This window comes from Aplidium turbinatum, chromosome 3 (assembly GCF_918807975.1).
Source record: "Aplidium turbinatum chromosome 3, kaAplTurb1.1, whole genome shotgun sequence".
Lineage (NCBI taxonomy): Eukaryota > Metazoa > Chordata > Ascidiacea > Aplousobranchia > Polyclinidae > Aplidium > Aplidium turbinatum.
The window spans coordinates 25,200,768-25,226,493 of record NC_137474.1 but is presented as its reverse complement, the minus strand read 5'-3'; the positions used below and the strand labels follow the sequence as shown (position 1 = coordinate 25,226,493).

At 39.3% G+C, this 25,726-nt stretch overlaps 1 protein-coding gene across 1 annotated transcript in view; it reads left to right on the top strand.

Moving 5' to 3' along the window:
• The window catches only part of LOC145766209 (ubiquitin-conjugating enzyme E2 R2-like), an 81,035-nt gene extending 58,250 nt beyond the window's left edge, over window positions 1–22,785 (top strand). Inside the window, exon 3 of the mRNA XM_082577874.1 lies at window positions 22,517–22,785. Within this exon, the coding sequence (XP_082434000.1) occupies window positions 22,517–22,678 (162 nt within the window). The 3' untranslated portion in view covers window positions 22,679–22,785. The remainder of the gene's footprint in view (window positions 1–22,516) is intronic.
• The last annotated feature ends 2,941 nt before the right edge of the window (window positions 22,786–25,726 follow it).

The window sequence follows — 25,726 nt, the reverse complement described above, 5'->3', positions numbered from 1 at the left end:
TTGAATAAAATATCAGTATGCAATTTCACATTATGTTCATTTGATAAATTTGCACAGCCGAATTTCATTTTTTGCCAAATAAGAGCCACCCTAATGAGGATGCACCTGCCCCGTCATCGGAAATTCATATACCAACTGATTCCATCACGTTCAAGGCGACCGCCAAATAGATTTGTGAATTAATTTTATGTCTTTAATGTATTAATGTCATTGAGTTTATGTTGATCCCCATTGATAATCTCTGGAAGGGGTGAATGACATGATATTGCTTTAAGTTGCATTGTAATTTACGTTGTTGCTGATTGCTTTGTTGTTACGTTGCCGTTCCTTTGTCGCTTTTACTTGTGTTTATTTTCAGTCTGATTTCAGTTTGCAGTTTCTATCTTCAGAGTAACCTAGCTGCATTTTTAGCGGAATAAACTTCTCTAATAACTTAGAGGAATTGTAGCCTAGATGGTTTTACTACAGACCTCTCAAATAAAATGTAGACAGGTAGACCTTATGATGGCACTGCAATCCTATGGAGTAAAAGTCTTCATGCTTCTGTTTTTCTAAGTGATGATTCATCGATCATCTGGAGATAGAGTGGGGGACAGCCCAAGACAGCCCAATCGGAGATAGAGGGGGGTGGGAAGAACAAGCACCTTCTCGTGGTCCCTCCCGTCAGTACCATATCTCCAAGAAAAAAAGAAGATATGCGAAGCGAAGCTTGTCACACTCCAGCAAACCAGGCCCTGGTTCAGCGCAAGGTGGATAGGGAAACGTCCTTTTCAGGGCGCGGCAGCTCCCCTGTCGAAAAGTACCGACGACCCACCGTACTGCAGCTGAACACCGAGGGCATTACGGCCAGCAAGCTCAGCATCATCGAGTATCTGGCCACAAAACATCAGGCCCTCGTTATTTTCCTCCAGGAGATCCACTGCACATCTGTGGATAAGTTGGTATTACCCAACTTCACACTCGCAGGCGCAACCATCAGCAGGAAACACGGTCTCGCCACGTTTGTCCATGAGCAACTGAGCTGGACGCCAATAGACCAGTCCAGTGCCCAATCGGAGATAGAGTGGCTATGCATAGACATATCAGGCTATCACATCATCAATGTCTATAAGCCACCACCTTCACACTTAACACCAACAGCCATCCCAGTGTTCCCCCAACCCAGCCTCTATGCTGGCGATTTTAATTGCCACCACGTTGACTGGGGCTACAACACCACCAACATCGACGGAGAAAGCCTGGCCTCATGGTCAGCCAATAACAACCTCACCCTACTTCACGATCCCAAGGGTGCAGCGAGCTTCTTCTCCGGACGCTGGAACACTGGTACAAACCCCGATCTGGCTTTCGCAAGTGATGACCCCGATAATTGCCATCCGGACAGACGTGTGCTAGAGAATTTCCCCAGGTCCCAGCATCGACCCTCGCTTATCACGGCTCCAACGCTCATAATGCTTGTCCCGAGCAAGCCTGTTAAGCGATGAAACTTCAGAATGGCTAACTGGGAGTAGTATAGCCTCCTCACCAATGAAGCCACACAGTATCTCCCATCCCCTCACACCAACAACGTGGAAGAAGCCTACCAGGACTTTTGTGATGCAATAACATCAGCGGCAAAACAATCCATCCCCCGCGGCCGACGAAAGACCTACATACCGTGCTGGGATAAGGAGTGCGAAAGCCTCTACTCCGACTTCCTCCACGCTGCCCAGGGCAATGACACCAACAGCTCAGCCACAGCTCTGCTGGCAAGGCTGGACTCAAAGAGGAAGGAGCGCTGGACAGAAGCCGTTGAATCAATCGACTTCACGCACTCCAGCCGCATAGCATGGAGTACATTGAACAGCCTAACTGGCAGATCACGTGCCTCTCGTCAACAATGTCCCGTTTTGGCAAATTCCATTGCCTCACAACTCGTAGAGAATGGGATCGAGAGACCGTGAATCAGATAGATCCGTTTTACAAGACATGACGGACCTCTGGAGGGTAACAACTCCAGACGGGGACAACATCTCGGGTGAGTTCACCCCGGAAGAATTTTCCGCCGCCCTCCAGCACATAAAGCCAGGTAAAGCCCCGGGCTCTGACCACTTATGCCCGGAGTTGATACTCCATGCTGCTGCCTCTTTAAAGTCTTGGTTAAAAGACTTCCTTTCCTGCTGTTTGCGCCACCTGAGAATTCCCAGAATCTGGAGAAGAGCCCTTGTGGTTGCAGTTCCTAAGCCGAAGAAGCCCCCAGGGGACCCAAAGAGCTACCGTCCAATCTCACTGCTCTGCATCCCCTTCAAGATCCTCGAGAGAATCATCTACGCCCGTGTCGAACCAATATAATAGATCCGCAGCTCCCCCGTGAACAAGCTGGTTTCCGACACGGACGATCAACCGTAGATCAGGTCACACTTATGACCCAAGACATTGAGGACAGCTTCTGCGAAGAAGAAAGCTGGCTCCGTGTTTGTTAATCTCACGGCTGCCTATGATACCGTATGGCATAGCGGCCTTACCTACAAGTTACTCCGTCTGCTCCCAGACAGACACATGGTCCATATGATGATGGAACTTGTGCAAAACCGCAGCTTTACCCTCACAACCGGTAGCGGTCGTCGAAGCAGACTGCGCCGACTTAAAAACGGCGTCCCATAGGGCTCAGTCTTGGCTCCTCTCCTGTTCAACATATACACCTACGACTTGCCCCCCACCATCTCCAGGAAATATGCTTAGGCAGACGACCTGGCACTCCTGCACTCAGCAGGAAACTGGCAGTCAGTGGAGAGGAACCTCAGCCAAGACATGCAAACACTATCAGCATACCTCCAGAAATGGAAGCAACAGCTCAGCAAGTCAAAGACAGTGTCGGCGGCCTTCCACTTTAACAACCGGGAGGCACAGCATGAGATAAACATCAACATTGATGGGGAACGCCTGCCCTACTGTGCCGAACCTACATACCTCGGCATAACCCTGGACAGGTCACTCACGTACTGCTGGCACTTGAAGTCACTGCGCAAAAAATTATCTACACGCGTCGCACTTTTTAGGCGATTGGCGGGTTCCAGTTGGAGAGCTGGTGCTAAAACTCTTCGTACAGCTACCCTAGCCCTTGTTCATTCCACCGCTGAATACTGCGCGCCGGTCTGGTGTTGTAGTTCTCACACCCACCAGATTGATACCACCATCAACGACGCACTGCGTACTGTGACTGGATGTCTGCGTCCCACTCCGACGGACTGCCTACCCGTCCTAGCAGGCATCCAACCCGCTGAGTTACGCCGTAAAGGAGCCACGATTTCTCTCGCTCGCCGCGCTCTGGACCCCGACCATCTCTTCCATGCAACATTCAAGCGACCACTACCTATAAAACAGCGGCTGAAATCAAAACGCTCCTTTGTGCTTGCCGCACAACAACTACTTAAGAACGCAGAAGAACTTACTTTAAGTGCGGCACACTGGACGAACCATCTGTGGAACACGGAGTGGCAAAATCACACCTCCACGCTCCGTGACTTCATACCCGACGCCGATCCCCGTCCACCAGGAATGTCCCTCGCAAGGCTTGCGTGGGTCAGGCTTAACCGCCTGCGAACTGGTGTCGGCTGCTTTCGTTCGAACATGCACAAGTGGGGCCTGGCTCCTTCATCAGAATGCGAGTGTGGTACCACGTAACAGACCGCAGACCATGTCATCCACCACTGCCTAACCCACCAGCCTCCACACGGTGCGCATGGTCTGAGGGTCCTGGACGACGAGACTGCTGAGTGGCTAAAGATTTCCTTCCCTCCAATCTAGCCTGGAAAGATCGCTCATACGCCATCATCATCGATCATTGGACTTAAAGTTGCATTAGGAGAACCAGATATGGTCTTTATAAATGTCTATCTGCCATACTGCTGTGATAACAATGATAAACACTTAAAATACTTGGGTGAGCTGGAAAGTATGCTTCTTGACTGCCCAAGCAACAACATTTGTATCATGGGTGACTTTAATGCAAGTGACAGAAATGTGTTTGGAAGCATATTCAAAAGCTTATGTGCTGACCATGCCCTGACTATTAGTGACATGGTTTTGTTGCCTGCTGAATCATTTACTTACCAGTGATGCCCAAGGAATATGTAGCTGGATTGATCTTTGTGTGACTTTCACCACTGTACACCAATCCATCTGTAAGATTGAAGTTCTCAATGATTGCATTATATCTAACCACCGTCTCCTATCGGTTTACTTCAACTGTAAAGTCGTTTCCGAAATTTGATCTTATTAATCCCAAACATACCAAGTCAAGTACTATCACTTGGAAAGTCGCATCTCATCAGCAATTACAACGCTATGCTCAGGAAACCCAAAAAAGATTAACTCAAATTTCCTTGCAAACTGATTTTGTCTTATGTCAAAACTTTCTCTGCTATGATGAACCTCACTTGATAGAGATTGACAAATTCTATGATCGTGTTGTAGAGGCCCTCCTAAGTTCCTCAAGAAAAGTGCATTCACATAAGAATAAGAAAATGTCCACTTATTCAACTCCTGTGTAACAGGGTTGGAAGTCGTTGGTCAAAAAGCAATGACTATTTCACCATTCGATAGTGCCCAAAAAAGCAATAATTTTCTGTTGTCGATACTTTAAAAAAGCAATGAATAAAAATTACTAAAAATATGTTAAAAAAAGTTTAACCGGCCAAAAAACAAGCCTAAAAGCAAGCAATCTGCAAACTCAAAAAAATATGCAAACTCGAAAAATAACAAGCCCAAACTTGCGGGTAAACCGCAAGGTTGGCAACATTGTTAACGACTCTCACTTGCATGGTTTTTTATGGACTGTGTAGCCGCAAATTTTCCTTAATCCTTTAAAGTTCGAAAGCCGGAAGCGGACTAGGTTGGATAGTAATCCGAAAACTAAATCTCGTAAATTCGTTCTGACGACGAAGTAAGTGAACAACAAAAAATGATTCAGCAGTTCTCCTAAATGTCGATTAGTGAAAAATGAATAATAATTTCGTTGCTTGCATAGAAAAGCATTGAACAACACGCATTCGATATTTATTTTTAAAAGAAATGGGTATAAGCATTCGACATTCAGAAAGCAACGAATTACGCTATCGAATAGTGACATCTAGTCGTTACTTCCAACCATGTGGGTGAAAGTAATACTGTCAAGACCTTCCACAAGAAAGCTAGAGCTGCGTACCTCTACTGGGTTGACAGTGGTAAACCTAAAACCGGTAGCATACACAAGGCTATGTCTGTTACTCGTAGAGTATTCAAATCTGCTCTACGAAACTGCAAAAGTAACAGAGACCTGAGCATGAAGCAGAGCATGAAGCAGATGCCATTGCCAAAGCATTTCATGCAGATTTCTCGACTAAAACATCCTGGGATAAAATTAGGCAGTCTGGATCACAAAGGTTCTCATGACCTACTTCTGTTGGAGACGCCATTGGAGGTAAAACATTTCAAATATGTGGATGTATCACTTTATTCAGATACTAAACTCTACTGAGAAAGTCACTAATCAAGAATTTGTTGCGTCACACTTAAATGACATACATAGCTATAATAACACCAGCCAATTCCTGTCCTCTGCAGACACAGTTTCGTCTTTTCTTCATAAATTGCCAGAGATGTACGTATACGCCGCAAATTCTACGCCGTAGACTTGCGGCGTAGACTTTTTGTTTATGCTAACGCTTACGGCCACATTTTTTTGGATAGTTGTCGCTTGAGCCAATGTCGTAAAGTTTTCGCGGTTTTTTAGCATAGGCCTATGGCGTCAACGTATACTTTTAATGTCTTGTTTTCGCTAAAACACGCCAATACCTTCCAGCGCTGCAGTTGAAAGAATGTTTTCAATGGGCAAAGACATATTGAAACCAAAAGGCAGCAAAATGTCAGATGAACACTTTCAGATGCTTGTGTTTCTTTGCGGAAATTTAAAATAAAACTTTATTGTTTTGAGTGGTATATACCGTGTGAATATTTGGTACGTAGCAAACAAAATGAGTTTACGCTGGTGTATGCGCTGACGCTGACGCCGCCAACTTTTTTTACAAGTTACGTTAACGCATACGGCGTATTAGAGATGCAGCGAACCCAAAATTTTTATTCGCACACCGCACCGCAACTGACTCATCTATCCGCGCACCGCACCGCACACCGCAATTTATCTGGAACTTTGACACTGCACCGCACCGCACACCGCAAATTACAAAATTTAAAACAAATATTTTAAAACGTTTTTTTTTTAGAAAGTCAATTATTGTAGCAAAAAGCACCCATGGCATATAACTGGTAACTTACCAGTACAGTTGTGCACTAATTGGCTAGGCTAACCAGATCATATTCTCTTATCAGCAATCCATCTAAGTTCTAAGACATAGTACAAACTAAGACAAATAAAATGTTCCTGGATCCAGTATCAGGACTTTTTGAACACTTTTTGTACGCAATAATGCAATTTTAATGTCAGTGGCTATATGAACTACACACACAAGAGTAAAACTTATAGCCTGAAATCACTGGGCTAACTGTTATAGTAGCCTAACTAATGCGGTAGTTGCGCTAGGCCTATTGCCTGGTAACTGGGAGCTGAGCTTATCAGCTAGGCTATTAACCAAAAACATTCGTACAGCTTCCCTGACAAGCCAGTCCCGAAACCCTGTCAACTGCAAGCCATTTGCAATTTGCATTTGCACAGCTTTCTAACTTAGGGTTTTCGAAGGAAAAAAAAACTGATCCGTGTTTCCAATTTAAATTTGAAGTTTCATAACTGATTTTCTTGAAAAGTTGAAAGTTTACGTTTACGAAAGTTTAATTTCTTGAAAGTTTAACTTCTTGAAAGTTTACGCGGAAAGCGGCGCGGCTTTGTCATTTCAACTTTCCACGCGGCGCGGCGCGGAACGCGGCGAAAAAGTCAAAAGCGGCCGCGTACGCGGCGCGGCTTGCATCACTACGGCGTATGGTTTTTCGAACGTTTCCATTTACGCTTACACCGTCAATATTGTTTTGTATACGCGTACATCACTGTAAATTGCCATTATATTGTTCTGGTGGTTGTGATAAAATATGTTCTGAGCACATTGCTTATGTAGATTCCAGATGAAAGATATACACTACCTTTCTTTTTTAATATGTGTCTTGTTCATGGATATGTGCCAAATGCTTGTCTTAAAACTGAATTAGTTCCCATTGTTAAAAACAAATCTGGTGATGTAAGAGACGTTGCACATTGCAGACCAATTGCTCTTGCTAATGTGATATCAAAACTATTTGAGCATGTTGTAGGCTACTTTTTAACATCAACGCCTATCTCACAACAAATGGTAATCAATTTGGCTTTAAACCTGTGTCTAAACAGGGTGTTTCAAAACATATAACATCATTGTACAGTCTTGTAACTTAGCCAAGTATCGTTTATACGATCTCGAATTTTAACAGTAGGCTATGTACAGATACAACAAAAAATGTTATCCTTTAATTTTCAGGCGTTTTTATTTTTAGATGTAGAAATGCCATACAATAGCGTAGAAAAAGCATTTTGTGTACTGGAGTATGCTAGAACAGGGCTTCCCAAACTTTTTGCTCGCGACCCCTTTCAATCTACTAAAATTTGTCGCGACCCTTCATGGTAAAAATGATAAGCACTGCGAAATATACATTTGTGATATTTATGGAAAGGTTTAATTCGAATGAAAACTAAAAACAACCTCATGATACTGGAAGCCTACTACTTTACATTTTACAATTTACACGTAGCCTATTGGAAAAAAACAAACTAAAAACCAAACACATTTATTCAGTTTGATGGATGCGACAAAGATTTGATTTTGTTACATAAAAGTTCATCCGTGGGTCAATGTTTGTTAATGCTAGTTCCAATGCTGTTTCAATGATGCTTAGGCTGTTTGGTTTTGATGGTGATTGTTTTATTTTGGTTGCCATAAACGTTGGAAACGCTGACTCGTACAAATTGTTGTCGGCTCCAGCTCGTGTCCGAACATTAGTTTTGTCATCAAATCGAGTTTCGCTTTGGATGGTGATATCAGATGTGGCTTTGGAAGCCCATAGTTTATGGTGGAAAAGACGTGGGCATAAGTCACAATGTATGGAGGGTGGGGAACGTTCCCACGACTCCAATTTTCAATTCAAAAAGATGTAAAAGATTGTTCAAACGTAAAATTCTACTTGCATTTTACTTGCCAGGAAAACGTGTCCTCTTTTTAGGCGATGAAAATATGGTAGGCCATGGCCACCTGGAGATGCAGCATGATTTGTCACATTTGCAGATTTTGATTACCGCTAATAGGTAAAGATGCGTCCCATATTTGATCCAAGCATTGGGGGATGAGAGGATAAGGTTCTCATTATACTAAGCCCTCAGCACAAACTAGAGTAGGGTGGCCAGTTCCTTTCTCTCGGCCGCCTTTACTTCAGCAACTAAGCCCACCCAATCAATTACACCCTGGGTAGCGGTGAGCGGTGTTTTTCAACAACCAGCGAGCGCCTTCAACAACCAGCAACAGACAGCCAGCGATTGGAAAGCGAGCGCCTTATCCACTGCGCCTTCCCATTTCACTTTTTGCTGTCTCTTAATAATATAAAAGCTTTTTGTGGCCTTGGGGAAGCAGTAGCAAATGAGAAAAAATAATTTGAAAAACGCTCAATCAGACTATTATTGAAAAAATACCAGTCTGACTAAAATCTTCGAAATCAAATTGTCTTTGTTTTTCAACATATGATGAGGTTAAAACTTATTGCTTCATCTGAGAAAAACAGTAAAGAAGGAAAAAAATATAATTTGTAGAAATTTTCATTTAAACTGTCGCCCAAAGTTGGCAAAATCTGGAAATTTCTGCAAAATGTGACAAATCAGGCCGTATCTTTAGGCAACCATGGGTAGGCCTAGGTTAAAGTTATGGGCGCCGATCCCTATAGGACAGCGGGGACATGTCCCCACCATTTTTTTCCATGTCCCCACCATCTTTTTACATTATTTTTGTAACGTAAAAGGGAAAATATTAACCGAATGTCACAATTTTATCAGTCAGACGTTTAAAATATATTAAAAAGGAGGGGACAACATTTTTATTTTATGCGAGGAAGCCCCAACTTTAGTAGAAAATGTTTTATTAGGCGGAGAAACCCTGGTGCAACTCGCAAATTGTGTTTGTTTTGGTTACGCCAGGGCCAGACAGTGCAGAGTTTTAGAATTATTTGTAGTGCAGTAAGTTTAGCTTGTGTTACTTTTGTGTGTTTCTTATTAGAAAAAAGCTGTTTTTTCAGTTATTATTAGGCTACATTGAGGTTAAGAGTTGCTGAAACGTCTTTGCCGGTTTGGCAAAAAAATGTATATAGGCCAAATCAGCCGTTGGAAGGCTGGCAGGCAGCTTATTTTCAATTGAAAAAACTCTTACCTTACCCAATTTTTAAAAGACTTGTCACGTTCCAAATCGTCTTCAGTATGGACAATGGACATGGCCATGGTCAACCACCTAAACTTTAAACACCAGAGACGAAATATCGGTCAAAGTATTTTGCAGTCATTGACAGCGCGCAGCAAAATCTTACTGACTGTTTCAAGTCGACCGATCTTGAGCACTAGAAAATTCTAGAAGAATCACTCTTTAGTGGAAAGCTACAATCATATGTGGTAGACGATTATCCTGAGTTCTTTGACACAGGGTACTACGACAGTTTATCGAACGACAGTTTATCGAAACGACAGTTTATCGAACGACAATTAATCGAACGACTGTTTATCGAAACGACAGTTTATCGAAACGACTGTTCACCGAACGACAATTTATCGAACGACAGTTAATCGAAAACCTAACCTAAAACCTAACCCTAACTCCTAACCACTAACCCTTAACCACTAACCCCTAACCACTAACCACTAACCACTAACCACTAACCACTAACCACTAACCCTAACCCTAACCCTAACCCTAACCCTAACCCTAACCCCTAACCCCTAACTCCTAACCCCCAATCCTAACCCCTAATCCTAATCCTAATCCCCTAACCCTAATCCCCTAACCCTAATCCCCTAACCCTAATCCCCTAACCCTAATCCCTAACCCTTAACCCTTAACCCCTAGCCCCTAACCCCTGATCCCCTAATCCCCTAATCCCTAACTCTAACCCCTAGCCCCTATAACCCCTAGCCCCTAACCCCTAACCCTTAACCCCTAACCCTTAACCCCTAACCCCTGAGTATTCCATTGCATATGTGCTTCGTCGTTTGATAAACTGTCGTTTCGATAAACAGTCGGTCGATGAACTGTCGTTTCGATAAACAGTTGTTTCGATGAACTGTCGTTTCAATGAATTGTCGTTAGATAAACTGCCTTTCGATAAACTGTCGTTCGATTAACTGTCGTTCGATAAATTATCTTTCGATAAATTGTCGCGTCACGTTGACACAGAGTCCCTTGCACAAGATTTTCGAATGATATTCAAGAAGATGTCAACCGCTCTTTGGCAAATGTTTCCTATGGAACTTTTACTCATTTCACCAGCCAGCTCGTGTTCATCTGAATGGTCATTTTCAACTTTGCGACGGGTCAAAACTTGGTTACTATCTACCATGACACAGAAACGGCCAAATCATGCAATGGTCTGCCATGTGCACAACAAAGTTTTGAATTCGATCAACCTCCATTACCTCTCTAAGGACTTCGTTTTTAATTCGCCGGAGACTCGTTGCCGAGTTGCAGAGTTTCGCCATCTGCTGTCCAATGCTGACACAGACAATTAAAATACCGTACATCGCATTGGACTTGTATCTACTGTATTCGCTCGTCTCCCCTTCTTTTCTACTTTTCCTAGTAAATGTCCCTACCAATCTTAGAGAGCGATCGGCGCTCATGATTAAAGTTAGTGACTGTTGCTAAGTCCATCAATCGTTGTCGTAGTTTGCATAGAAATGCAGTAGCCCACAAACGCTGATGGTAATAGCAACCTACTAAAAAAAAATCGCAATATTTTCAATTAGTTTTATGATTTTTATTAAAAAACTTTAAGGTGCATCATTTTTCAACAAATTTTTGTTTGGTTTATATGGGAAGCTTTGGTTCGTGTTACTAAGTATTTTTAACTTTCACTGGATTATGTCAATGTTTATTGTGCATTTACCCATCTGTCTATTCGCGACCAACGATGGAAAGACTGCAGTGCAACACCGAATTGGCTTAGGCTGGGCAGCATTTGAAAAGAACAAAAAGATCCTAACATCCAATAGACTCCCAATCAAACTGAAAGCAAAAATCTTCAACACCTACGTTTTACCAGTCGTGCTGTACGGTCTAGAATGCGTAAATTGGACATCATCAAAAATGAAAAAATTCACTACCTTCCAAAATCACATCATGAGAAGCATGACCAACAAAAGGTTACTTGATCACACGAAAATAGAAGATCTTCTAACTATGACAAAACTACATCCAATTGCAGCAATAATAAAATCAAAAGTTTTAACCCTTTGTCCTGTGGGGGGGGGGGGGGGGTCGGGTGGGACTTGGCGCTTTTCAAAGCAATATCACTAAAGAACTACGCAATCCACACCTTTGAAATTTTTTGACTTTTCCTAAAAATTATTCAAGTATTTATTCCGCTTTAAATGACATTGCTATTGTCTATAGTTTTAGAGATATGACATGATTTTCATAACATACTCGGATATTTTAGCCTGCTACTAGCTAGTCCTTTTGTTTTCTAATTATACGGATTAATAGGATTACTGAGCGCCGTCGTGCGTGGAACTGCGACGCAGATATCTCGTGAGTAGGCTTTGTTGTAAAGCATTCGACCGTAATGATTCTGCCTTTTGTTTGCAAACTCGAGTTTTGAGTTGCTTTGATTAATCTTTTAATTACATCTGGGTTTCTTTGAAATTATATCAGAGAGTAAGTATACGATAAGCCATGCTGAAAAAGATGTAATTTTACATAGTTTTCTATGGCCAATACATTTTGTTTCTAACTTATAACAAGAAGCCGTACGAAAATTTCTTGACAAAACTCAGTCTATCTCACAAAACAAACAAACTGATGTGGGAAGTTTTTTGTTGATTTCTTGTCGGAAAGCAACAAGGAGTGAGTTTTTGACCCGCCAATAAACTTCTGCATGTACCGGTACACTTATATTCACATAAATATTTATGGATGTTGTTAAAACGTTTTTATAAAAACGAGAGATTGAAGGATACTGAAAAGAACTTGACATCGTCTATCTAAACTGCTCTGCTTTTGTGGAAAAACACGCGCAGCGAAATTGTTGTGCTTTGACAAACATTGCACATACTGTATTGTCAGCAATGAATCTTTACCTAAATGGTAATTTTGCAGTTGCTTGAGAGATTACAAAATTATTTTTTCTCTACGAGAATTGAAAAGTTTGATATATCTCAGCAGAAACAATATTAGGACCAACTCAATAATTTCAAACTTTGTTTTCAAATGTTGATCTTCAAAAGCTTATTTTCACAAAAGCTTACCTCAAAAAGGTGTAGGCATATATCATTTTCTCAATAAATTTGGATGTTTATGTCATTTGGAGCAAAGTTGTTTGCTTGGTTGAAAGAATCTGAAATCAATGCCTTGTTTTTGTAACGTATCGCAACGTAACCTATCAGTCAGCCGCTTTTGAGCCTTTTTGTTTTCGAATACATTTCCGTGACAAAAGATTGGCTTTTGTAATAACGCCATCAACCGCGAAGTTGCATTCTCTGACTGCATCTAAAACGCGATACCATACTCAGCAATTTTTCTAAAAAATTGTTGCACGAAATACATATCTGACAAAATAAGGGAAATATGTTGAATTGAATTATTTTTTATACGGATTGTTTTCCTTGTCTCCTAAAAGTAACTAAAAAAAAATAAAAACGATTTTTATCGTTTGGCATAAAAATATGATATTGAGGTTCACCTTGGTTTGCATGATGAAAAATGAAAATCATAACAAACAATTGTTCGAAGTGATTTTCACAGCTATTTGATCCTTCGCGATGATATCAATTGTAGTTTCTATTACATGAAACCTGTTCAAACTATTTTTTTTTAAAACTGTGGTTGATTCAAGAATATAATACTTTGTAAATATAACTTACTTTATTTTTGTGTTTTTACTTCGACTTTTTCACAAGCAAGACTTTACACAAAACAACTTCAGTGTGAGCCTACCCAATAATGTCGATAAGTTATTTGCAACGTGAGTCGATTGACCAGAGTAGCCTCAGTGGACCAGAAAGCTGTGGCCAAAACTTGATTACTTTTATCAAAAGGTTTGCACATTGGGAACAGCAATCACTTTGTTTCAAATCAGCAAATCACTTTTTGTCATTGGTTCAACGTCTGAACTAATATACAACAAAATTGGTTTTCTGGGTCTTTGGTTCGGAAAAACATCATTGTGATGTATTGTTACGTGGTCTATCAGCCAGCAGTAGTTTATGCGCCTTTTGTTTTTGGTTATGTATCAATTACAAAAGATGGCTTTTGCAGTAATGCCGTCAACAGCAAACTGCATCTAAAATGTTATTTCAAAATTTGAAGAGAAAGAAATTTTCTAATGCGTAAGAAATAGCTTGACACAAAATGCATGTCCAACAAATTAGAAAAACATGTAGAAAACCTTATCTTGCAAATCTAGTTGACAACATAAAAAAGCCGTTTCAATCGCTTAGACACAAACGTGCATTTTCAAAATATCAAAAACCTTCAATTTTGCCGAAGAAAAAAGTCAAAATTTTAGTGATTTTTTTGTATGATAATAACAATCAACCTAAAAAAGATTTTTTTTGCAAGATTTGATATCTTGCTAAATGTATTTATTTTTCCTATCGTTATGCCACGACTTTGAGTTTGTCACGCAGAACGGGAGTTCCCTTTGGCAATGTACAAACGACCTTTTCTATAGCCTACCAATACGATTTGACTAAACGATTATTGTCACTTCACTTTATCAAAATTGTTGCAAAATTATTTCATTCAAAGTGATCATTGTTGGTAGGTATGGAAACAAATCAGTTTTGTAATGCATCGTGACATAGTTTATCAGTCAGGAGTTCTAGACACTTTTTGTTTTTGAAGTGCATGAAGGTCCAAGTTGGAACGAGCTCCTATCGAAGCAAGTAACTACCTTTGGATAGGTTGTGGTTCAAACACCATGTGACAACAATAGGCTAACTTACTTTTCTGTATCAACCGCTAGCTAGAAAGCAAATCAGATACTTTTTACATCGATTCAACGTCTCTAGACGTTGAAACAATGTTAAAAACAAATAAATAGCTCCCTGGGATGTGCTGTAAACTGCAAAGTGTTTCTTGATCATGTATAACCAAATTGGACGAGTATGAAAAGAAAACTGAACTGAACACAATTGTTACAAATAAAATGTTTACTAAAGCTCATTGCTTGATTTAGTTTTAATATCAAGCGATGACAGTACATTTGAAAATGTGTAGACTATAACATATGGCTCAAAAATGACTTGAAACAGTTTATTTTGCCGTGATTTTGTCTCATTCTCTGCAAATGTTGAGACAAAGCGAAAGATTTTTGCAATGCCTCGGGCAAAACAACAAGCAAACGCAAGTCAGACGCCAATTACGATTTCATTGAAGCGTGGACGACGTCCACGCGTAAGAGATTAAAATCCAACACAATTGAATTATCCCGTCACACTCAATTATAAAGTAATTAAGAAACGATTTCTCAAGTCAAATAAAAAAATATGACCAACCATCAAATTATTTGATTTTTCAAGTTACTCTGTTGAACAAATTGCAAAAGATTTTCGATGCTATGTTGTCAGATAAATTATCTGCATCATGTGAAAATTTGATTGATATATTTTGCGTGGTTTTTGAGTTACACGAGCTGAAAGTGATAGTGTCGAACCGACCCCCCCCTCCGCAAGTCAACTGGCCAAAATACGTCACAGGAAATAGGGTTAAAACTGTTCGGCCACACTAAAAGATCACAATTCGGAATCAGCAAAATTTGCACAGAAGGCAAAGTAGAAGGAAAAAGAAACCGTGGCAGACAACCAAAACGATGGCAAGACAACATTCAATCATGGACTGGACTCAACTTGAAGACACTGGGCGAGTTGGCTCAAAATCGCCACTCTTGGAAGCAAATAAGCCATGTTGATGTGCAATCTGCCGCAGGCGGAGATAACGACTGATGATGATCCCTAACCTATCTCTACCCTAACCCTAACCCATCTGTCAACCTTGATACTGTTGTCTGCTTTCAAACACGGTCAAAGGCTTGCAGTCAGATAAACCGCTCCAAACAAACACACAAAAGCTATACGAAAAAGAGATGTTTTTACATTTAATATATTTGTTTACACTCTGACCTTAAGCAATTATTAGTCTAGTTGATTTGCTGCAATAAATCACTTTACGTGACTAAAGTCGGCTATAGAGTCTAGTTTTTTCAGCACCGTCATTCTAAATTTCTTAAACATCTAAAATTAGGTCAAAGAAAGCAAAACCTTTTTAGGATGCACAAAACAAAATTTTGAACAAAGTAAAATCATTTTCTATCATACATCAACATAAACTATATATGAAAGTTGACATATTTATTATGACCAATTCAGAAAACTTTTAAATTTTGAATGGTAACACTGATCAAATTAGTGTGAAACTACAAATCAACTTTTCTTGGGCATTGGCTATATCATATTAACAGTGGCTTAATGTTGGTAATTTGCCACAAACTACTTTGGACATTAAGAATACTAAAAAAATGCATCTATCTTGTTAGTAAGCCTAAACTTTAATTTTAAAGTGATCTTGGTTTTATTGTTTTGCAACATCAAGGTCACACAAAAAAGCGATCTTAGATCAAGATCACCAAAATAAAAGTGATCTTCAAGATCATGTCCATTTCTGGATCCAGGTAGGCTATATGCACTAACACAAGATCATACAGATGAAGAAATTGAAAAATTCTATGGCGATATAAACAATGTTTTATCATATAGCCTACCAAAAAGAATGAAATCAATTTCATAATGGGACATCGGAATGTGAAAGTTGGAAACCAATATGAATTCCCAGTACCAGGACATCATGGCTTGGCAGAAATGAACCAACGAGGAAAATAAATATTGGAATTTTTGCAAACTCAATCAGCTGGTGAAAGCAAGCACGTTGTTTCAACAACTACCTAGACGACTGTACACATGGCATAACCCTGGAGACCAATATTGTAACCAAATTGACTTCATCATCATAAACTAAAGGTTCAAGAACTCAATAAGCAAGCCAAACTTTCCAGGAACTTTGATTATAATCCGGTTGTTATAAAGCTACGAAACCCCATGTTGGAAAGTTGATATGAATTAACTTAGAATTAAAGAAACCAAATAACAGAAGGCTACAATATTTTGGTGATCAACAAATTTGATCTATTGCAGGAGTCACCAAACTACGGTCCGCGAACTGATTTCATCCGGCCCGCCACGTGCTGTGGAAATAACAGCTGCACTACAACTGTTAAAGAAAAAAGTTACCAAACTTTTTGTAAAGGACTGGCGTTGCTGTTTATCATTCGGCCACCACAAATGGGGACAAACTAGGCCAAATTTGGAAAGATGTAGCCTAATGGTTTTTCAAGAGCACGATGCCCTGTAGTGTATCACAACAGGAGATAACTTTTCCAGCAGTCTTTCGATTTTCATCACAACTTTGCTATTCCACCGCTGACTTCGTTATTTATTGTGCTCAATTTAAGTCAATGGAGATTCTAAACAGTTGTATATCTTTTCGCAATTTGCATCCGTCCCGCAGCTGTTAATCTCACAGCAATCCGGACCTCAGAGAAAAAAGTTTGGTGACCCCTGATCTATTGAACAAAGAAGTTGATCTATTGAACAAAGAAGTACAAGGAGGTGACAGTGAGCACATGATTGACAAGCAAGAACAAAGAAGAACTTGAATGATGCAAGCAAAAAAGTTCTAAAACAAACAAAAAACCTTCAAACAACCATGGATGAATCAAAAGATTCTTGGCTTAATGATGGAAAGAAAGAGAAACAAAGACAATAACACCCAATATTTTAAATTAAACAAAGAAGTAAATGATAAATGATAAATGTCAAACAGCAAAACAGAAGTGGTGGAATGAACAATATGAAACTATAGAACAATTACAAGCTGCGCACAAGTCACGAGATATGCATCAAAAAGTTAAAGATATTACTGGCAATAGAAATTCAATAACAAAACAAAACGATTGTATGAAGGATGAAGATAAAAGAAGATTTTTGACCAAGATGGAATTTATGAAGATAGATGGAAATTGAATGAAGAAATAATTTTATTTTTGACAACGAAAAAGGTGAACCACTATTGGAGTCTGAATTGGACGAAGCTATTGGTGAATTAAAAAACCATAAAGCTGCTGATAAAGATCAATTAACAACGGAAACGATAAAAGCTGTAGACTGCAAAGGACTATAACATATCTATGACTTACCTACTGGCATTTTCCTGACTGGTCACATACCACTAGAAAGAAATGAATCTATCTTGTTAATGAATCTTGTTAACCCTATCTTAATAAGAGCTGTTTTCGTACGCGGAAAGCACGTCACCGGCTATCTTAGCCCCGTGCTATTTAATCGCTAATAACGGGAGCTATGAAAATCACAGATCCAAAATATTTTACAAAATAATAGCCATGTGTATTGTGCGCATAGAAATTAAATTTTTGCCCAACAAATTCATTGAAATAAAACGTTTGAGATGAAAAGAAAGTCAGTTTTTATTCTACTTTTCCAAAAATAGCTGCAAAATTGAAATTTTTGAATTATAGCCAAACATAGAGTAATGTTAAACTAAACAAAAAATTACTTTTGCTCATAAATATAAGGCAATTTTGGGCGTTTTTACATTTCAAAGTAATTGCACTAACATTTATATTGCACTTACATTAAATTATATATATCTAGCATTGCACGAAAATGTCTATCCACATGAGACGAAATGCTTATTGTGAAGGGCAGAAGGTAGAAAAATGACCAGTGTAGGTTTCGAAAATTTGCAAAAAATAAAAAATAAAAGTCAAGAAATTTCACATTTCTAGCATATTTTCTTCTGAGAAATATTTCACTACTACAGTAGAGTGGGGCGTCCTCATAAAACCCCGTGTCGCTACAGATAGGGTTAAACTGCCGAAGAAGTCAAAAACACACAGTGTACAGAATTTAGAACCTTTATTCTTATGATTCATGTAGCCTACTAAAAATTTTGCAGAGAGTTGTTCTCAGAAGAAATAAAAAAATTATCAAAAGTGAAATTAGCGAAACTTGAATTGGTTTTATGCCTGAAATGGGAACACAAAAGGAATTTTTAATATGAGAACTGTAGGCTATGTGAACGCTACAACCAAATAAATAAAGATGTCTATACATGTTTCATAGACTATGAAAAGACCTTTAACCGTGTTAATCATGAAAAATTGATGCAGTGTTTGGCTGATATGGGTTTAAATGGAAAAAATCTACGACTTATTATTAAAGTATATTGGACGTATCAGTGCCCGTCTTTGGGGTGTGCGCGGTATATAGTGCCCATCTTTGGGGTGTGCAAACCGTGCGATCGCACAGGGCCCGAAAATTAAGGGGCCCTCAATTTACTCAGAAACTGCAGTAATTTTGTCATTTCCAATGGAAAAATTCAACAAGTGAATTCAACAAAGGAATTAGCAACAACAAAACATGGAGACTCAACGGGTGCAACCTATTTCGTCCCCTAAAAATGTCGTACCCTGAAAAGATCGAAAAAAAAACAGCAGAGCCGAAGTCACTGATCGGAGTTGCCGCAAACATTTCAAAATTTTTCTCGATCTTTTTAGGGGACGAAATAGGTCGAAATTTGATTTTGTTACTCCAATTTCAGGGTACGAAACTGGGGTACGAATTTTTCATGGGTTGAAATAGGTTGCATCCAGACTCAACATAGAGACATAGCTGTATTTCGGAAAAATGCCAAAGAAAGCATGATCTTATCCTTTTGCTATGCCACCGGACAGCACCATTTTACAGTAATATTCATACCCAAATTTTTGTTGAACATGCTCTCAGAATGTCCCAAATTCAAAGTAATTTTTAAAAAAGAATTCTGGGGGAACCCCCATACCCCCCCCCCTTTCAAAATACCTATCTACGCTACTGAATTGGATCATTGTCATTGGGGCCCGCAAAGCATATTCCGCACAGGGCCCGAAATACCTTAAGACCTGCACTGGACGTATAAAAAGCTTACACTGTATTTAGAGGGAAGATGGTTTATCTGCTGTTACAATTAATATAAAACGTGAAGTTCGTCAGGGATTTAGGCTATAGGCTACTATCTCCATGTCTCTTCAATCTGTATACTGAAATGATCGTTAGACAGGTTGATGGCATGGAGGTTATCAGCATAGGAGGTAAGAATGTATCCAAACTGCGGTATGCAGATGACACTGCCTTGTTCACTGAATCAGCAGACGCTCTCCAAAAGGAATTTAAAAAAAGTAAACAATATTGGAAAGGAATAAGCCATAACATAAAAATTAACACAAAAAAGACGAAAGCGGTCACTGCTACAAAAAAACTGCACCAAGTTTAAAACATTATTATTGATGGAATGCTGGTCGAACAAGTCAAAGCTTTACCTATCTGGGACACACGATAACTGAAAATAGCAGATGCAATACAGAAATATTGAAGGAAAAATAAATGGAAAACGAATTAGTGGCAGACCACCAAGAATTTGGACTAATGATATTAAAGACTGGTCAAAACTTAATTACAAACTGCAAAAGAAAAATCTCACAACAGATAAACTTGGTGCTTTACTGTCTCCAACCATCAACGAGAGGAAGGAACTTAAAGTGCCACTGACAGGTTGGGTCCAAGTTTAGTAACTTTTTTAAGCATTTCCTAGCGCTGAATTATGCTTAGCGAAATTTTTAATCTTCACCTCGAAGCTCGACTGGTTGGGGCGTAATTTATATCAAACGACTGCTCCGCAGCGCCACCACGGGCGAAGCTCCATATTTCACTGCTCTGGGACGACTTTGGTGATGTGACGTCATCCTAAGTGGGCGTCGTTAGCGACAAATAAAACAAATGTTTCCTAGATGTAATTGGTGGATCACAGTTTGGTCGGAGTTGGTACAAGCGGTTGCTTTTTTCAAAGATTTATTGTCTTTGCACTGTACTGGATACGTTCCTAAAAAAAATTAAATTATGCTTGAAGGGAAAAATGAAGAAATCGTACGAATCATCATTCATATTCACTATTCATAAATAAATAAAAGTCCTTTCTCTCTCTCATAATGTGCCTTCAGTTGGCCATTGAAATCCGGTGTAACGGCCATCTGGACTTGGAAAATTGTTTCGGATTCGCCAAACAATGCATGACGGCAGCACAATCTGATTGTTGCTTCCGAGAGCATCACCTTGTAGTATCCACTCCAATACATGCCTGTAAGCAACTAACCGATAGCCTACTGCCTGCAAGGAAACAAAATCACTTCTTTTAGTGTGCATTAGCGTTTAGGGTATTCTTAGCCTAATGTAGCATCCTTACTCGTTTGAAAGGTATTCGTTTTCTCCTTTCGGTTTATTGTTTTTTCTCCAGTTCTTCCTGCTCCTCATAAAAAAGTCCTCAGAACTGCAGGATGTAAGTGTGCCTCAAAATCTGTCAAATTTGTAACACAACTAGATGCGTCTTTCTTCAAAAGTTCTTTCGTCTGTGGCATTTTATGGCAACATACACATTCATTGTGCTGGGGCATAAACCCGCACTTGTGGCAAAGGCACCACCTAGAGTGCTAGTTGTGGCAAACGCACCACAATAAAAAAATCATTATCAGTGAAGTGAAGAAAACATATACGACTAGTTTTGTATGGCCAATCCCACTTTCGAACACTTGAAGAAAACTTTGACCATTTTCATCTCAGCACCTTGTTTTGTGAGAAAGCGTGAAAAGATAGCACACGGTCTTTGTCACTGACACTGTCACATAAACAGCAATTTGTAGGCATTGCCTCAACCATTACTTAAGGATACTGTTTGTGAGATACTGTTCTTACACTGCAAATGGCTATAGCCAGATTAGGACAAATAAAAAATTATCAAAATTGTAGCCCTACGAAACTGCAATTTAAATTGAATTGAGATCCTGTTTGATAAAAATAAACTCGACCTATTTGATCTAAACCTGATAGTAATAATAAGCTCACTTTTTCATTTTGGTAATTCTTATTTTGCACATGCTTTAGACCAACAGAGCCCCACACATTCACGTTTTGCGGTAGTCGTACTAACTGAACCTTGCTATGGAAAGAATGCATCCTTCCCACTTATGGTGACGTCACAGCGGTGTTGCAGTTTTTATTTTCGCGATTGAATGAGTGCCAGATTCGTCGAAAGTCAACAAAAGTTTGCAAGCGTGTAACTTAGTAGCCTGTTGATATTTTTACGATTTGCTGGTCAGAGAAGTTTGTTAGTGTAATCTTTTTGATATCTTAGGTAAATTTAGCGAATTTATTTTTCTGTCAGAGGCACTTTAATGATGGTGATGGGACTACACGGCTACAGAATTAGTAGATTGCCAATGTCAAAAAAAAACTTTCAAAATACAAAAATTTACTTAGTATGACATGATATTTTTTTAGTTGTAGCCTATTAAGCTACTTTGATCAGTTTTGCTAAAAATATTAAACTAACGTTTCTTTTTTTTTTTGTTAAAATGGTTTTATTTGCTTATTTTAATCTAAACTATAGACCTTTTGTTTGTTGGCTGGTTAGTTGCAAAAAGTGTTTTATTTAAACACAAAATAATTGAAGAAACGCAATCTAGCATTGTTTTACCTGTGCCCTCCTGCTCCTAACGTCTGTTTACAGAACTAAAATCACCCATATTTCATAAAAGAAACAATTTCTCTAAAAAAAAAAAAAACATTTGTTCGTTTCAAGTTAAGGCTATATAAAGCTACCTTGAAAAATGAACAAAAAACTCGGTTTCAGGAGGATATGGGTTACGATTACACCTTTTGTACAGTTTTTTAATTGTGTCATAACAACATCATATTTGTTAAGTCGTCTCATTGACGTAACAGCTCAATCATGCAATTCCATATTGGTTGTGAGAACCTCCAATTGTGATGAGCCCAGACCAAGTCCAAAGCTTCTCCTGTGTGTAGGTTAATAAATGTATAATGTTGTTCTTGAAAACCATCATTTTTCATCTCAAACTTCATGGTACTGTAACTCTTTACTTTCATTTCGCTACGCTGAACATCGAAACATTGCCCACTGTCCGTAGTTAACAATGTCCTTTTAGACATTGTCTTTAAAAATAAAAAAGAGTCAAAAGTCATGCAATTTTCACTTTGTGTGAAGCTACATTTATTTGAGAAGTTACTGATAACTTTTTATTCACTAATAAATGTATGACTGGATTTTAATGCTAACATGCTTATGCTGGAACATGATTCGTTGTTTAGGTGCAAGACAGCCAGCGTGAAGCCGTGAGAGATGGAGTGGTGGTACCCACTACTGTAGAAGAATACTGCATGAAGACAACAGTGAATTCCAGCAAATCGCTTTTGGAAACAGAAGACTTTTTGGATGAAGATATTGAATTCCTAGAAAGCGACGATACATGACTGTTATTTGTAACAATAGGCTACATTGCACATGTTTGCAACTAAAACAACCCGTGACGTTTCATTGCTTGTTTCAAACGTGGTAAAAAAACGTTTTTGTTATCAAGCTGCTGAAGATGCTGTGAAATGCACACTGACGTTTTATAAATTTTGGTCATTAAAAGTGATAGTCGAAATGTTCAAACTTAATGCCATTTGAGATATTAAGTGTTAATTTTGCCAATCTATTTTGACTAAAAGAGAATTTCATGATTGCATCCTACTCATAATACCAATTGAATTACCTACTAATTTGATCCAATAGAGACACCAAGTAAAGCATGAAAGATTACGATAGACTTTATTAGGAGACCAACTATGGTTGATTCATTCCGACTTACAGGCGTAGGCTAAGGATCGGCAACCTGCAGTTCTGAAACCGCATATAGTTCAATAGCTCCTCTGAACATAGCATCTTTTCACAAATTGGGACTAGGTGGGCAAATTTTCAAAAAAGGGCAATTTTAGCGCGAGAGTTATGTTAAAAATGGCACTTTTTGCGCGAAATGATGGGAAAAAGGGCATTTTTTCCGAGCATAAAACATCTAAGCTTAAAAATGTAGATTTCTCAGGCAAATTGTGGGTAAAAAGGCATATTCTACCTAGACTCAACTTTTGAGACCCATAATTGATTCCTATATTCATCCCCACCCACAATATTTTATAAATAATAATGGGCCCACGTCTTTTAGGCGCAGACAGTTAGGCACCGGTTAAGTAGGCGCGCACACTATGGCGTCAGGATATTTAAGTGCTGAGCACTGTGACGCCCGTTCATTTAGGTGCTATTCCTAGTCAAGTCTGCAGATTGTATCAGCTCAGCTTTGGCAAAACCTAGTCGGGATTTTGACGGAAAACTAAGTTATTCATCACTCAAGCCTACCACCTGCTTGAATATAGGCTACAATATATTTTTTACTGATGTTTAGTGTAATTACTATTTGACTTCAGGCCTCGAAATTCACGGCGGACATGTCCGCCGTCACAGCATGTGATGTCCGCGGGAAGTACCCTCTAGATCGGTCACATTTGTCCGCCGAGAAATATCGCAGAAACTGGCGATACAAATCGTCATTGCATAGCACGAACAACTGTTGCAAGAATATAATTTGCGCTGGGAATGCGAAATTATCGCATTCCAAGCGCACATCTAGACAAAGTTAATATTGTATCTCTTACCTTCCATTCAAGCAGAAAAACTTTCGAATTTTATGTTGCTTCAACGATTGATGACATTGAATCAGCGTAACAGAGGTGAATTCTTAGCTAAGAATTGATGGGAGTACCGGTACTTTTACACTAATCACGCGCAACTTAGTTCAAGTCTTATGTCACAATGTCTGGCTTTGATCTCCGAGTAATATTGATAAGGCAAGGTTGGTTACAAAGTTAGATTATAAGAGTATAGGCTACTACAGCAAGATGCCGCAAAACTTAAGTTTTGGTATTACAGTAAGAAAGAAGAGGCCCAGGGAAATTTCTGAAAGTGAGAATGAGGGCAATGAACCTACTACTAGGAATTTTAGTGGTGATAGACGCATATAGCCTATTAAAGGAACAACGAATGTAAGGATTAGCTCTGTCAAAGATCACAACACATCGTTTACCCCAAGCCATCAATTTCCGGTCATCAAGGCCATCAACAATATGAGTGACAAAAAAAAATCAAATTAAGAGATTGTTTGAAATCGCATATTTTATCGCTAAAGAAGAGCTCGCATTTACGCTTTTCCCTTAACTAGCCGGTCTGGAGAAAAGACACGGAATAGATCTCGGTATCACGTATCTTAACGACAAGCAGTGATCTCGTGGAGATTGGCGCACGTCCTTGAAGATCGATGTTATTGAAGCTCTAATCATGCGCATATGTTTGAATGGCCTTGACTGCGCTGATTATAATTCCGAGCCTGCCGTGGTCTTGTGGAATACTGATACTATTTTGGAGAGACGACCGCATCACGGAGAGGGGAAAAAATAATTGTGCTTTTTCTAATGTTTTGTTTATTCTTTTCGTCACTTTCGCTCACATGACACGCAAAAATAAACCTAAAGAAAAAAGCCTAGTGAAACTTTGCACATCAGAAAATAGTAGCGTTACGCGTTAGTGTAGAAGTTTTCCGACTCGTGCCCAAAACATTGTGACGCAAGAAGCCACACGACCTCGTTCGGTGGAAGTTAATCAGTTATGCGGCGGATTATTTTTTTATTATTTATTTGCATCAGACACAAAAAGTCCATAGAATTTAAATTTTTAACAATCATCATATTATCATCATCATCATATTTAGTAGCTACACGGCGTCAAGCGCACGTCGTTGGTCCGATGAAAGCTTTTCAGAGTGACTTCGCTGAAATTTTAAAAAGCCTAAACCGTAGCTATGGTTCTCAAATGGCGAAGACTTATCAAGATAAAGGGATTAAGTATGACGATCGACGTTAAAACTGGTGTGTCCGCCGTAAGACTTAATTTGTCCGCCGAGATAGCTGCTCAGACCGGACACGTTTGTCCGCCGTCAACAAAAACGAATTTCGAGGCCTGGACTTAATTAAAAGTGAACTCAGTCATGTTCGGAAATTTCTGAAAGTGAGAATGAGGGCAATGAACCTACTACTAGGAATTTTAGTGGTGATAGACGCATATAGCCTATTAAAGGAACAACGAATGTAAGGATTAGCTCTGTCAAAGATCACAACACATCGTTTACCCCAAGCCATCAATTTCCGGTCATCAAGGCCATCAACAATATGAGTGACAAAAAAAAATCAAATTAAGAGATTGTTTGAAATCGCATATTTTATCGCTAAAGAAGAGCTCGCATTTACGCTTTTCCCTTAACTAGCCGGTCTGGAGAAAAGACACGGAATAGATCTGGCTGTATGAATTTAGTCATGGCTGTAGTCATGGCTGTATGAATAATTTATTGATACAGCCATGACTAACAACAAATAAATGCACTCGCATTAACAAAACAACATATTTTTCTTTTCAATATTACATTTTGTGTGAAA